The sequence below is a fragment of the Notamacropus eugenii genome, chromosome 3 (assembly GCF_028372415.1).
Source record: "Notamacropus eugenii isolate mMacEug1 chromosome 3, mMacEug1.pri_v2, whole genome shotgun sequence".
Taxonomy (NCBI): domain Eukaryota; kingdom Metazoa; phylum Chordata; class Mammalia; order Diprotodontia; family Macropodidae; genus Notamacropus; species Notamacropus eugenii.
In genome coordinates this window covers 38,100,457-38,115,983 of record NC_092874.1, presented here as the reverse complement: position 1 = coordinate 38,115,983, position 15,527 = coordinate 38,100,457, and the positions used below count along the sequence as shown (strand labels likewise).

General features: G+C 42.7%; 1 protein-coding gene across 1 annotated transcript in view; it reads right to left on the bottom strand.

Moving 5' to 3' along the window:
- ANKRD28 (ankyrin repeat domain 28) overlaps positions 1-14,528 on the bottom strand; it is a 218,832-nt gene extending 204,304 nt beyond the window's left edge. Inside the window, exon 1 of the mRNA XM_072651271.1 lies at positions 14,400-14,528. Within this exon, the coding sequence (XP_072507372.1) occupies positions 14,400-14,426 (27 nt within the window). The 5' untranslated portion in view covers positions 14,427-14,528. The remainder of the gene's footprint in view (positions 1-14,399) is intronic.
- Positions 14,529-15,527: the final 999 nt, after the last annotated feature.

Genomic DNA, 15,527 nt, shown 5'->3' with positions numbered 1-15,527 from the left:
TTAGACTCAGATATGGGTCTCTATATAATATAAATAAGAGTAGGTGGGCAAAGTGAAAATTCTACAATGATGGATCTGTGATCTCATCGTGGGTCCTTTATCTAGAGGGTAACCCATTCTCATGCCTTTTCATACTGTGCAATCCTTGACCCCATCCTCCCATAAATTTTCCAATCCATCTTTCATGGAGCTCCTGAAGGTCTATCTTGGTATCCCCACCAGAAGCAACAGGAAGTACCTACTGCCTCCAGGGTATAAACACAAACTGTTTAGAATCCCAGATCTGCCACTTTATGTGACTTTGGGTAAATAACTGGTTCTCTGGGACTCAGTTTCTTTAAACTGTAAGATAAGTAAACTAGCTACTCAGATAACCTCTAACAGATAACCTCTTCCAGCTCTAAATCTAAGCTCCCACAGAGCTTCTATAAACAAACAAATTAAAGAGAACAGCATTTTAATTGTTTTTACTACTTAATTTTATTCAAAACTGACTTAAATTGATATGAATAATTCAGAACATAAAACACGTTTTCAATGAAAAATCCTTCTTTTAGATTCCTATTTTAATGAACAGTTCTCTAGTACGAAGAATTCTTTAGTATCCTGCCTACAACAATAGTAGTAACGTTCTTTTTTTGATTCCTCAAAGTTCACATTGTGATAATCAGTAATAACAGGGGAAAGGGTAGGTAAAAAAAGAGGGATTTTAAAAAAAAAAAAAGTAGGAAAATAAACTATTTCTTAATAAATGCCCCCAAAATATGATCAATAATCTCTGGCATCAGGGTTAAACATTGCCTGCTCCCCAAAACAACTGCTAATTTTTCATTGGCTGGAGGAATTTCTAAAAATCCAGGTGAAACATATCAACCAAAATAAGCACATCTAGTTTTCACTTTCTGAAGGGTTACTTTGCAAAAGCAGCTCAAAAAAAAAATCTCCAATAAGAACTAAGGGAATGAGCTTAAATTGCAACAAGGAGAATATGGGTCACATAACGATAAAATCCCTTTATAATAAACTTCAAAAGACACAGGATTGCTAAAATATTATGATTTCCAATCTTCAGAACACTGAAAGAAGCAGCAGCTCTATGACATACCTTGGTTATTAGAAAATAATCTATTACAAAGTTAGCAAGGGAATGAAAAGATCCATGACAGTCTCCAACACTTACCTCTTTTCCTAGCTCGTGCATAAGTGCCTACTATGTGCCAAACTATGCTAAGCTCTGGGGATATAAAGAAAGGCAAAAACAGTCCACAATCTATTGAGGTGTTTTGTAGAGCAGTTTGATAGCTCAGATATCTTCAGGTTAAAATGGCTAACATGTAAGAAGCAAGGTCACCAGCTAATAAAATAAAGAAGCTGAAGAGGAAAAAAAAGTGCAAAGTCAAAAGACTGAATGAAGCCTGTGTCATTCTTCCCCCTGTTCCCTGACTATACAAACAGCATGCATTATTTTACTTTGATTACCAGCAGTATGACTATTTCATGGTTTCAGACTAGAGAAAGCACAGGGCTCTGTCTCAGAGAATTTGTTAACAAAAGATCGAATCACAGATTCAGAGACAGAAGGGACCTCAAAGATCCACCCCCTCCCCCTTATTTTACAATTGAGAAAATGGAGAAACTGTGTTCATAAGGAGAGTTATCATACAGAAACTTCCTTGGTAGTAGTATCTTCTAGACTATTATACTGATAGTTCTATTTTACTCCTCTGAGAAAAAGCTCCATGATACCGCCACTGCCAAAAACCAATCAATAACCACTTACCTAACAATTTATTGTGTACGCCGCACTGTCCTGCTGGACAATGTGGAGCAGAAAAGGAAAGAAAGGCATACTTTTTTAACTTTATATTTTTAAAATCTATGTTTACTTTGCAACACAGCTAATATGGAAAGATTTTGCATGACTTCATCTGTATAATGCTTATCAAACTGCTTGACTTCTCAAGGAGGGGGAAAAGGTGGAAGAGGAGAAATTGTTTTCAAAAAAATGAATGTTAGAAATTTTTTATATATAATTTGAAAATATTCAATGAAATAAATATTTTCACTTTTTTAAAGAAAGTTTAAAAAAAGGAAAGGAAAACAAGCATTTATTAAGCATCTACTATGAGCCAGGCACTGTTCTAAGCAATTTACAAGTATTATTTCATTAGTCCACAACCCTGGAATGTAGGTGCTATTATTATCCTCATTTTATAGTTGTGGAAACTGAAGCAGATAGAAGTTAAGTGACTTGCTCAAAGTCAGTCATCTAGTAAGAGTCTGAGGCTGGATTTGAACTCAGGTCTGACTCCAGGACCATCTGTGCTCTAGACACTGCACAAGAGAAGTCTGTATGTTTCCTGCCCTTGAATGGCTTACAATCTTCTTGAGGAAACAAAAACAATGTGCATTTAACTACTAGAGAAAAATTAAAAAGTTAAGGACTGAACCTACAATTTTATTGTTAAAAGGATCTCCTTTTACCAATACAGGTCAACACCCCTCCAACTGATATAGTCTTAGAGAGTCGTCTAAAGCACTGAGAAGTTATGTGACTTACAGCCAATATGTCAGAACAGGCTAGAACCCAGGCCTCCTGGCTCCAAGACCAGATATGCCATACAGCTTCTCACAGAAAGAGAACAATTAAGAAATTATAATTACCTTCTAAATTGTGTAACAAGACACTGAAAGCTAAAGAACTTCAGAGAAAGGAGGGAGCATGGACTAAAACAAACACAGAAGATGACTTCCTGGAAAAGACAGTGCTTGACATAGACCTTGAGCAGCTACCACGTGCAAAGAGTGCATTAGGCTAGAGAAGAGGGAAGAAACAAAGCAAAATCAGACCTGGTCCCTCCCGTAATCTAGTGGAGGTGGCAAATGTAGAGAAATAACTGTAACATAAATGTCTAAGGACAAAATACTACATGAAACCAGAGAAGAGAAAGAGAGGCAGAAGGTTAAGTAAAAGGGGAATAAAAGGGCCTAAAGACACAAGGATGGGAAGGGGCAGGAAAGGCCTAGATGGAGTGGTGCTCCTGTGAGAAGTAAGAAATAAGATCAGACAAAAAATGGTCAGACTGGATGTGGGCTGAGGAATTACATAAGAAGAGATGCTTTTTAAGGATTAATTAGGCTGCAATATATAAGGTACGTTAGGGAAGAGAACATGGAAACAGGAAGACAAGTTTACTGCAGTTTTATAGTGACCTAGGCTTACTACAAGAGGTAATGAAGGCCTGCACTAGAATGATGGTCAAAGAAGTGAAGATGAGCAGCCAAAGAGAGGCGTCCTTCAAACAAACATGTACAAGGACCTACTATGCACAGAGAACTAGGGTAGGCACTGGAAAAATAAATGGCTTAGTTAAGACATGGTCCTTGTTCTCACTGAGTTTAATAAGGGGCTTATTGGAAAAAAAAGAGCTAAGGAAATGAATGGGTCCAAAGATAACTCCAAGACTGAGCCTAGCTGAATGAAAAGTAATTTTTGTTACAGAAACAGGGAAGGCAGTTTCAGGTGGAAATATAATAGGTTTAGTTTAAGCATGTTAAATCTACTCTTTATAGCAGAACATCCTAGAGAAAACATCAAAAGAAAGTTGCGGATATGGGATTCAAGTTTAAGCCTAGAAAGAAAACAACTGAGATTCATTTAAGTAACAAAGGAAAAAAATGGTAGCACTTCCCCATAGTAACCCTACGTCCCCAGTCAATCCAAGTTACCACTATTCTTCCTCCTAAGCACTCAGGCTTCAAACCTAGGCGTCATCTCCAGCTGCTCATTGTCTCTCACCTCTCAGTACCTAATCTGTTGGCAAGGCCTGCTAACTTCCTACCACCTCTAATAGACACCCCTTTCTCTCTCTTCTAACACAGTCCCCACCCTGGTCCAGGTCCTTATTACTTCATGCTTACTGGTGAATCTGCCTAGCTCCAGTCTCCATTCAGTCCATCCTTCATTAAGCTTGCCAAAGTGGTCTTCCTAAAGTCAGGTCATATCTAACCCCACCACCCCATCCAATAAACCACAGAGGCTCCTTTTCATCTCCAGGATCAAATACAAAATTCTCTGTTTGGAGTACAAAGCCCGTCACAATCAACTTCCCCCCAATCCCACCCCCCAAAAGCCTCCAAACCCTTCCTTTCCAGTCTTTGTACACCTTACTCTCCCCCACCACCTTGAACTCTTTGATACAGTGATGCCAGATGTCTTGGTACTCCTCAAACAAGACCCTCCAACTCAAGGCACTCTCACAGGAGACTGTCCCCCTCTTTTCCCCCCATGCCTGCAATTCTCTCCCTACTCCTCTAGGATTCCTGGCTTCCTCCAAGTCCTAGGTAAGATCCCACCTTTTTCCATTCCCCTTAATTCTAGTGCCTTCCCTCTGCTGATTCTCTCCAATTTAGTCTGTACATAGTATGCTTGTACACAATGTCTTCCCCATTTCACTGTGAGTACCTTAAAAGCAGGGACTGCTTTATTTCCTTTTTTCTATCCCCCAAATTTGGCACTGTACCTGGCACAGTGTGTCAGATTACTGATTGTCCATCTTGTATTCATTCACATACTTACTCCCCCCCCCCCTAGAATGTTCCTGTTCAGCTCTCTATCCACTCAAATCCTACCCAGGTGACTTTTATAGTCTATACCTACTTATGTGACCTTTGACAGTCACTTCAGCTCTCTGAGCCTCAGTGTGTCTGTAAAATGAGAAGGCCTGCAAGCTTCCTCTCTGCTCTGAATCTTTGATCTATGATGCTACTGTTTGACCCTGTTTGTAGTCTGCTATATCGTGGACCTAAGCCCTAACTAAATACAATGACATAAAGATTTTATCGACTCAGAACTAATTTGGAATTAGTGGCCATCCAAACAGGGCCTAGGTTCAAGTTTTCCCTTTTGCACTGTGGAAAATTCAATTCATAAAATATTTTAAAAGAAATGAATGGATGTTACCTCTGAGTTCAGAATTATTCAAACCCATAACTAATATACTGTCAGGGAGAAGCCCCATTCACACTTGATTTGATGAAATAAGAACAATGATCTATAATTAGAATAGTTTACAAAAAGTAGTATTATTTTAAGTGATTGTTGTACTTAAACATTCTTCTTAAAAGTAGGTTTAACATTATCCCTACAATCTTGTTTACTGATTTTGTGTTATGACAGCTAGATGCAGCAAGGCTTAGTGGATCAAAAACTGGCTTCAAGAGTCTTAAATATGCCACATACTGTTTAAGTAAATTAAATTTTCAATATCAGTGGTACAGGAGAAAGGGCAACTAGGAGATACAGTGGATAGAGTGCAGGCCCTGAAATCAAGAGGACCTCAGTTCAAATCCAGCATCAGATACTTACTATGTGGGACCCTGGGCAAGTCACTTAACCCTGTTTGCTTCAGTTCCTCATCTGTAAAACAAACAAATAAACAAACAAACTTCCACCCAGGGCAAGTCACTTAACTCTGATTGCCTCTCCCACCCCACCAAAAGAGCTGGAGAAGGAAAGGCAAAGCACTCCAGTATCTTTTGTCAAGAAAAACTCAAATGGGGTCAAGGAGAATTGGACAGGACTGAAATGACTCAACAACTGTAAGAGGACAGGCCGAGAGAGTAGTGACCTCATCTGGAGGAGTAAGTTCCTCACCAAGAGCTCCCTACACCAGTGAAATCACAAGTCCAGTCAAAAAGTTAAAAAAAAAAATTATAAATTTGAAGTTTTGCTGTAGCCAGTTCTTACTTACCCACATGTGAATCATCCATACTGTACATTAACATTTTCTTACTTCTCTAATGCACTTATTCTAATCTGAATTATAGTTATCTATGCATCTATCTTACCTGTGCCTCCTAGACAATAACTTGGAGGTAATAAATTAGCTAATGTATGTTCTATCTTAAACTAGTACCTAGCTAGCAGAGTGAATTGTACCTGCTGTTGTTCCATCATTTCAGTTGTGTCCAACTCTTCATGACCACACTTGGCATTTTCTTGGCAAAGATACTGCCATTTGCTTCTCCAGCTCATTTGAAAGATGAGGAAACTGAGGCAAAAACAGGATTAAGTGACTTTTCCAGGGTCACAAAGCTAGTTAAGTGTCTGAAGTCAGATTTCAATTCAAAGATAAGTCTTCCTGACTTCAGGCCTGGCACTCTATCCACTGTGCCACCTAGCTGCCTGAAATGTACCTAGTAGATACTTAAAAAGTCTGAGTAAAACCCAACATAACTGAAAAATCCAAAGTCACTTTTCTTTTCACCCATGTACACAAGATACCTCTCCCTACAACTCAGGTAGTCAGTAAAAACTGCTTTGTTTAGGTTAATATAAAAATTAAAGGGGGCAAATCTGCTGAAAGAAAAACATCATAACACATACCAAATCCAAAGGCATATCCACGGCTCCCAGTATAAGGTCACTGTGACTACATCAATATGATCCCTGGGTGTATATATATCTATCACAAACATTTCAATTCAAGAAGCATTATTAAGTGCCTAAGTAGAAGGCACTGTGCTAGATGCTGAGTATACACAACAAAACCAAAGTATCCTCTACCCTCAAGGAACTCGCATTCTACAGAGGGAGGTAACACAAAAACAACGCAGCATTACCAAACACTGAAATGGATCTATCATTTCACAAACATGAGCATCCCCTCCGACAATGCAGATCACCCTATCTAAAAGATAAATGGTGGGTGAAGTGGGGAGGGGGAAAAGGAGAGCTCATCTGGCACCTGAATTCTAACCTGACTTCCTCTACTTCCTCCCCTTCTATGCCTCAATCCGTGACCATCTACAACCTCACTGCTCAACCCAAACATCTCTTTCCAAGAATGCCAGGGACCTCTTAATTGCCAACTCTGATGTTTTCATTCAGTTCTCAGCCATATCAGTAGCATCTGACACTACTGACCACATTCTCCCCATCTACACTCTATTCTCTGGGCTTTTGTGAGATTATTCTCTCCTCATTCTCCTCTTGCCCAACTGCTCTTTCTCAGTCTCTTTTCCTGGCTCATCATCTGTATCATACCCCATAATTATGTGTATCCCTAGGTTCCGTCATAGGCCCTTTTCTTCTCTCTCTTTACTCTTAGCAATTGTCATCTCTATGCAGATGATCCCTTGACCTTCAGGCCAATTTCCTGTGGGACATTTCAAACTGGCTTTCTCAGACATCTGAAACTTGGCAGGTCCAAAACTAAATTCACTATCAAAACGCTTTCCTCTTCCAAACTCTATTTCTGTCAAAGGCAACACCATTCTTCCAGTCTCACCAGTTTGCAACCTCAAATTATCCTGCATTCCCCAAGTTTACTATCCCTCTAATATCCAATCAGTTGCCAAAACTTATCTTCCGTGTCTCTATATCACAAACTCCATCCTTTCTCTCTACTCATACAACAACCTTAATTCAGGCCCTCTTCATCTCTCAATTGGATTATTGCAATAGCCTCCTGGTTGGTCTTAATACTTCAAGTCCCCTCACTGCCAGATCATCCTCCTGACAGCTATCAAAGTGATTTTCCTTAAGTCCAGATTAAGGATTAAAATCAACTCCCCTACCCAAGCAATTCCAGTGGCTTCCTGATGACTATAGGATAAAATATATACTTCTCTCTTTAGCTTTTAAATCCCTTCACAACTCAGCCTCAACCTATCTTTAGCCTCACTGGATATTACAGATAATACTCCCCTTACCACCCATCCCTGAATTTCAGTCCAGCCAAACTGACCTTTTCTTTGTTCCTCATAAACCACTTACCTGTGCCGTGGCACTGGTCTTCCAGTCTCACATTCCTGAAACGCACCCTTCCTCAGCTACACCTCAGAGTCCCCTCTTCAAGACAAAACCCAGCTTCCTTCTATATGAGGCCTTTCTTGATCCTCTCAAATTACTTTTTATTTAACTACTTTGTATTTTCTTTATATTTATTTTGTGTTTGCTTATATGTGTCCCTTCTCTCCTCCATTAGAATAGAACATCCTTGTGAGTAGGGATAGTTTCAGTTACTGTATTTGGATCTTCAGTGCCTGAAATGTAACAAGTATTTAATGCATGCTTGTTGCTTCCAGGCACTTGGGATAGCCAGTGTAAAGGCAGAGATGGGAGATGGGGGGTGTTGTGACAGGAACAGAAAAAAAGCTAGTAAACCAGTTAGATCACAGAGTGTGGGAAGCAGAGAAATGTACAATGTGGTTAGAAAATGAAGGGATGCCCATCAGTCAGAGAAAGGCTGAATAAATCGTAGCATATGAATGCTACACTGTGTCACTGTGATGTAAGAAATGAGGATGAGGAAAAGGATAATTTCAAAGAGACACTGAAAGACTTGTATAAACCAAAGAAGAGGGAAGTGAGCAGAACCAGAATAACTTATACTACAACATCAACAGTTTTAATTGTGGGGGGAGGCAACTGGGGTTTAGTGTTTCACCCAGGATCACACAACTAATAAGTGCCTGAGGTTGGATTTGAACTGAGGTTCTCTTGATTCCGGAGATAGTACTCTATCCACTGCGTCACCCTGCATCTATAACAACAATATTATAAAAACAAACAATTCTGAAGACTTGTATGAACTGAAAAAGAATGAAATGAACAGAAATAGAACAACTTATACAGCAGCAACAAAGCAAACAACTATGAGAGCTTCTAAGACTGATCAACACAACCACCATTCATGATTCTAGAACTGATGACTGACTCAGGGTGCAGAATGAGACATATACTTTTGGATACAGCCAATGAGGGAATTTGTTTTGCATATATGTTACAAGGATTTGGGTTTGAGTTTTCTTTTCCCAATGGGGTGACAAGTGGGAGGAGGAGAAAATAGTTTTTTCACCTATCACCAATGAAATCATAAGTCTTGAAACTTTCTGCCTCTTTTTTCCCCGCCCTTCTCCATATTTAAAGTGTGAATGAGACTGGAAAGATAGGTTTTGGAAAGGCTGTGATGTGAATGGTTTTAAAAGAATGTGGTGCAGAAGTATGGAAGTCAAGAGAAATAGTAAATTTAGGGGAAAAGATAATGAAATCTGTTCTGAGAATGTTGCACTAAAGGTGCCTACAGGATATATGTTCAAGGAACAAAGAATAGGCCTGGTTGACTGGATAACAGAGGAAGCAAAGTTGCATGAAAAAAGGATGGAAAGATAGGTGGGGACAGCCCTTTAAGGTCTTTCCTTAGGGCTGTGACACAATCAAATCTGTGCGTAGAAAAGATGATTTCTGACATCTGTGTGGAAGATGGTTTGGATAAGGGTAAGAATGGAAGCAGAGTGAACCAAATAGAAGACTATATAAAAGAGTCAACTCCACTGTTCATGCAAATTAAATGAATGATCCACATTAATATGAAGTTGACCATGAGTTCACTCCTACTCAAGACAATCCCCCCACAAGTAACATGCTCAGTATGTTAATTTGGACCATGTTGATATAATAGTCACTTATCTAATCTCATTGCTTCAAGTCTTTCCTTTCCTCTATGTTCTCTCCTAATCTTTAAAACTCAAGACTCACTCTCCTGTCTAACATACAAAGTCCAATCTCCTGAGCACAGTGACCAAGAACTAGCACCACTTACCCTAAGCAATCTATTTCCTATTACTATTCAGATGTCTGGGGGCTCCCAAAGAAGTCTCCGTCATCAGCCCACAAACACTGTTTTCCTCCCCATTCCTCTCTTACTGTCATCATCTCCCTTCCTCACTTCTCTATAGCTCTAAATTTGCTTCTTCTATCAATCTGAATTGTGCCAATTCCATTAGTCCTTCAAGTCCCGGCTCAAATCCTATCTGGCCGAGTCTTTCCAAACATTTCATCCCATATTAATATCTTCCTTTTATTAATTTCCACAGGATCTGAAGCAGAGGCCTCCTCTCAACCTTTCTTTTTTCTTTTTTTTTTTTTTTTGCCCAAGAGGAGCTACTTTTAATTTTATGAATCTCTGAGCCAATAGGGAAGGAAAAGGGTTGAAGCCAGTGGAATCTATGAATGGAGACAGAAAAGTGCCAGTCACACTAGTTCCCCTTGCTGGGAATACCCTGGGATATGGCAGTGGCCCTTCTAGCAGCAAAAACTGTCTAATCATCTTCAGTATCTACTAGGTAGGGATTCAGCACCTAACAAAGTATGAAACCACTTCATTATATATACCATCTTGAATCATTCTCTGATACTCTGGTGTATGTTATCTTAAAACTGGAGGCTTTAAGAAGGTAGGACTCATACCTTTTCTTTTATGTTTCAAGAGAGCTGGGTCCACAATAAGTGAAAATAAATACCTGTTGGTACCTTTTATAAACATGTTCTTCAGTTGTTTTCTATGAACTTTCTAAAAATTGAAAGGAGATTCCTAATCATATCTTTTTCTTTTTCCTTAAATCTTCCTAAAGTGCCCAGCATTGTGCCATGAACACATTAAAGTACTCTTCAATCCATCTAAAGCAGTGATTAAATTGCTACCACCCCACAGGAACCCACTCCCCAAAACCCATGAGAAGTTTTAAGTTACCTGTGCTCAGAAGCAGTACCAATCACACCAAAACCCCAACCCAGGTAAGTAGTACAAAACAGCTGAGAATATAAAAGACATAAATAAGCACATATGTAATCAACTCTCAGGTATAAAAAAGAAAATTACTGCTCTTTTATTATTCTAACATGAAACAATGTTTAACTCCCCCAAAGCAAACATTCTGAAACGAAATAATTTATGCCAAAGTGGGACAGCATGAGATAATGACTAGAGCAATGGCCTCAATATCTCTCAGCAAGATCTAGGTTTAAGTGCTTCCTCTGACACATGCTGTATGATGTAGTACCTGGGATTGAGGTCATAACCTTTCAGTGCCCCAGACTTTTGTTTCACAACAGGTGCCCATTTGCATTGGTAAAGGGTGTGTCCTCAATGGGAGTTCCCTACACCAATGAAATTACAGGACCTGACCCGACCCCCCCCCCCTCCCCAAGTACAGAAATACATGGTCAAGTAGTCATTTGAGTAACAGCACTCTAGGTCTCCCGGAGGGACCCTCAATACAGAAATTTAAAGGGATAAGAAATCAAAATAACATTTTTAAAATGAAGAGGGTCTTATAAAATAAGGTAAACACAGGTTTATATAACTTAAAACTTCTCTTTAATGAAGACGTGCTTTATGAATCATGGCTAACTTGAAGTAGTGATCTAGTATTACAAAAAACCATCTAACAGTGTAGGCAGAAAGCATTTAGGTGACATCAATGCAACTTGTTAGGTAAAACTTTGTATTCTTTATCCCTAAAAAATTCCGTACGCAAATTGTAAACTCCTTCTAGACAAGAACTGCCATTTTGTTCCCAGTTTTAGCATTCATGGCCAATACCCTGCAGCAATGGAAATGCTTGGTTTATTGGCTTTCACACTGGGGTAGCCAGCTGTATGATCTTGATCAAGTCACTGAACCTTTTGGGATCTGTTTCCTCTATAAAAAAAGGGAATTGGATCAGATGATCTCTAAGGTCATAGAGGAATGAGAGTATATCTAAATGAAACTGCAAAGGGGGTGGGTGGAGGGTGCGGGGGCTGACATTTTTACTTCTCTGAAAGATGAGAAATTAAAATGTAGTACAAGTTGGAAGTCCTTCTGTATTCATCTAGCCAGCTACAAAAAGATAAGTGCCATATTCTAATGTTTCCTTCCCCAAAATTGCATTGTCAGGGAGGGCTGTTTTATTCAAAAGATTATTTTGATATCTGTTGGAAGGTACTACCTTCTGGAAGGATAGGGACCAAGGCTGAACACGGATTTCACTGATATTGGTGAGGCAATTTTCTCTGCAGCTTAATAGTCAGGGAAGGCGTTGCCTAGGGCACCAAAAGGTCAAGGGTCAACTATCCCTGGGTCACAAACACAATTAAGGTGTCAGGGGCAGAACTTGAATCCAGGTCTTCCCAGATCCAAGGCTAGCTCTCTATCCACAATGCCATCTTGTCTTTTCAACCTTTAGTTGGTTTACAATATTGCTGGTGCTAGACTACACATCAGACGAAATGCCAGTCTAGGAATCAGCAAGGCCAAGCAGTCAGTCACTAGCTGCATGACCCTGGCTCTTAACCTCTCTCTGGGCCTCAGTTTCCTCAAGTATAAAATGGGGGTTTAGACTCTTAAAAGAGCCTCTGAAGGAACCTTGCAGCTCTACGTTTGTGATCTCATGATCCCTATATTCCAGAAGCTTGTATAAATAGGAGTTTTTATAGAATACAGAAATGCCATCAATTTCAGGACTATTCTTTAAATCTACTGGTCAGACAAAATGTCCAGAAGAACCAAGAAGCCTACTTCTTACTTCTAGGACCTACTTGTTTTTTTGCCTGTAAAAGGAAGTTGTACATTCACTTAGACTCAGAGCTTCTAAGAACCCTTCCCACTCTAAAATATCACACACACACATTTTTACACAAGGTGTTCCGAAAGCCTTAGTGCACTTTTAAGCTTTACTAAGTTCAGAACAAGAGGTTGGCTTGGCTGAGTCATTCCACTCTCAGCATTCCTTCTAACTACTAATCTATTATTATTAGTAATAATATTTTACATAGAGATTTAAGGTTTGCAGAGCACTGCACATGTTATCTCACTAGAGCCTCACCAAGGTCTGGTGAAACAGAGGCCGTTATTATTCCCATTTTACAGATGAGGAAAGTGAGGAAGACAGATTTCCCCAGTCACATGGCTAGTATTTGAGGCAGAATTTAAACTCAGGACTTCCTGACTCCACACCTAGTGCTTTTAATCACTCTACCAGCTATATATTATACATTGTAGCAGGAGAAATGACTCAAGGAAACAGTATCTACTAGAAATTAAAATGAAATCATTATATTCTTTTCTCAAAAGCCACTAAAGAAGGTCTAACAGCAGTTTACCAAATTCACACCAGTGACTATGGGATGAAGTACTGTAACAATCTATTAATCCCTCCTCTGAACCATGTAATTGCATTGGTGCCTTAATTTCATTTATTTTGGCAACTTTAGTACTTAAAAACCCTATAATGTCACTAAATATTTTAAGCTAAAATAATGGATTCAGTCACCACGCTATTATTGTTTTATGATTTTTTCAGTTTCACTAACAACTGTACTGGTACAATTGGATTTCAGCACTTGAGGGAGGTTTCAACAGAACAAGACCACAAGCAACAAATCTGATTTTTTTAAAAGTCCACTGAGGTTCTAAGTGTATAAAATGATATGAGTCAAATCCAGCTTCTTTGCTCACATTTTAAGAGCAATACCTTACTTCATTAATTACTTAGGGGGCAGTATTAGTGAGGCAGTAGCACCATGGGACTGCTGGAGAATAGTAGAAAATTTAGCCACTTGAGTTGCACATGGTTACACTGTGTGATGCACATTAAACTTACAGAAGGTGGTAGAAACAGCTTTTGAGGGAAACCAATTTAAACTTAAATTTACCCGCATGTAATTTAAAAATTTTCTGAATTTGACATAAATGCGATTACATCTCTTCTGATAAACATACACCACAAGCCAAAACAGCAGGCACTTTTTTCAGTGTCATGCCCTGATGATGTCAACACCAGCTGGTACTCTCTTGCTACCCAAGGACATACAATTTCAGGCAGTTATCAATGGAAACTAAGCTATCCGGATACAAAATAAAGCTTCATATACTCGATGCAACAATTTTCAACACTCAACATCTGCATGTACAGATGCTGAGAGGCAGAACTTTAAAAAGTAAGCAGATCCACAAACCTCACCCCAAACCATGCTTTGAAAAAAACCAGTTTTGCATCCTACATTTCAATACCTAAGTCCCATTTTAAATCCCTTTAAAATCTCCTTCAAAGCTGCTGTTTAGAAAAACACGCCCAACAGGGCAACCCCAACACCCGGGGAAACTGAGGCACCGGCGGAGCTGCAGGGATTGCCTCGGGACAATTGTCCTCCCTCCCTCCCGGGAGCAGCCAAGCACCTTCTGCACCTGGGCTGGCTCGGTGTTAGTAACGACAGGCTCCCATTCATCGGAGCCGGCGCCGTCCACAGGCTGGATCCGAGTCTCATTTAAAGTTCACAAAGAAAACCTGTTCTCGGTCCGCCCAGGCGGAGGCTGCCTGCCCCCCCCTCCCGTGACAAGTCTCCTCGGACCCCGGGCTCTTCTTCAGCCGGAGCTTCTGCGGGGAAGGGGGTTTCGGCCGGCTGGGCTCGTCCCCGCCCCGCTCGGGATCCCCCGCAGCCGCCACCGGTTAGGCCGGAGCCCCACCTGGAGCGGGGGCGGGGCGAGCTCCAGGTGCCCCCCCCGCGGCCGCGCACACGCACGTGCACGCGCGCGCCCCCGGCCCCCGCCCTCCCGCCGCCCTTCACCCACCTGGTCCCGGAGTTTGAGGAATACCATGGCGGGCGCGGCCGCCAGCGCGCACCATCCGGCCTCCGCGCCCCGCGCCAGCCTGGGCAGGGGGCGCGGCCCGGCCCCGAGAGGGGCGAGCGTCCGGCGAGGGCGGCCAAGGGGCGCGGGGCCGGGGGCGGCGGCCGAGGGGCGCGGGTGCTGCCTGCTGCTGCCGCCTCCTCTGCTCCTCCTCCCGCCGCCGCGCCGCCGCGCCGCCGCGCCGCCGCTCCCCCGCTCCCCCGCTCCTTCCTCCCTTCCTTCCTTCGCCGCCGCCTCGGCCGCCCGCCCTGCCCCTAATGCCCCGGCCCCGGCGGCAGCATCCCAACTCCACTCCACAACATTACCGCCACCGCCACTCACCACCACCGCCCGCCCCGATTGGCCCCGGCGCGGGGGACAGGCCCAGAGTAAGCGGCGCCCGGATTGGCCGCGCCGCCTCCGGGCCCGCCCTCCCGCTCCCTTTCTCTCTCACCTTCCTCCCCCTCCCCCGCCGCCCCCAGCGGGGGGCCGGAGCCCGGGGGGAGGGGACTGGGGAGGGGGCGTGTGCGCGCGCGCGCCCCCGCCCCGAGGCCCCCAGGGCGAGCCTGGGCGCGGAGGGGGCGGGCAGGTGGAGGAGAGAGAGCGGGGGTGTGCCCCGGGCTCGCACGTGGAGGTGGAGGAGGGGGGCGGGACGCGCCCCCTCTTTATGGAGGGCCGGGGCGCGCGCGCGTGTCACCTGCGGGGAGGGGGCCCGGGACACGCGCAGGACGGCAGCGGGGGAAGGGTCTCCTTTGTGCCGGGCTGCAGGTGCCGTCCACGCCGCGCTGCCCTCCGCCAGGCTGCGGGGAAAGGGCGTGGGGCTTGTCCACGCGCGGGCGTGTCTCCCGCTCGGCCATCCCCCAAAACAAACAGCTTTTTCTTGAATTCCGCTCCCATTGCCGACGTGGGGGAGGGGGCGCGGGCTGAGCTTTCTCCTGCATCTGTGCGAGCCCCCCCGCCCCCCCCAGTTAAGAAAAGATACAGATGGTTTAGATCATAAGTGTGTGACGTCATGCTTGGTTCCCAAATTCTCCCCCACGTATCTTCTCCTCAGTTTGTCTCCAAGGACAGATTTTTATAGAGAAAATATTG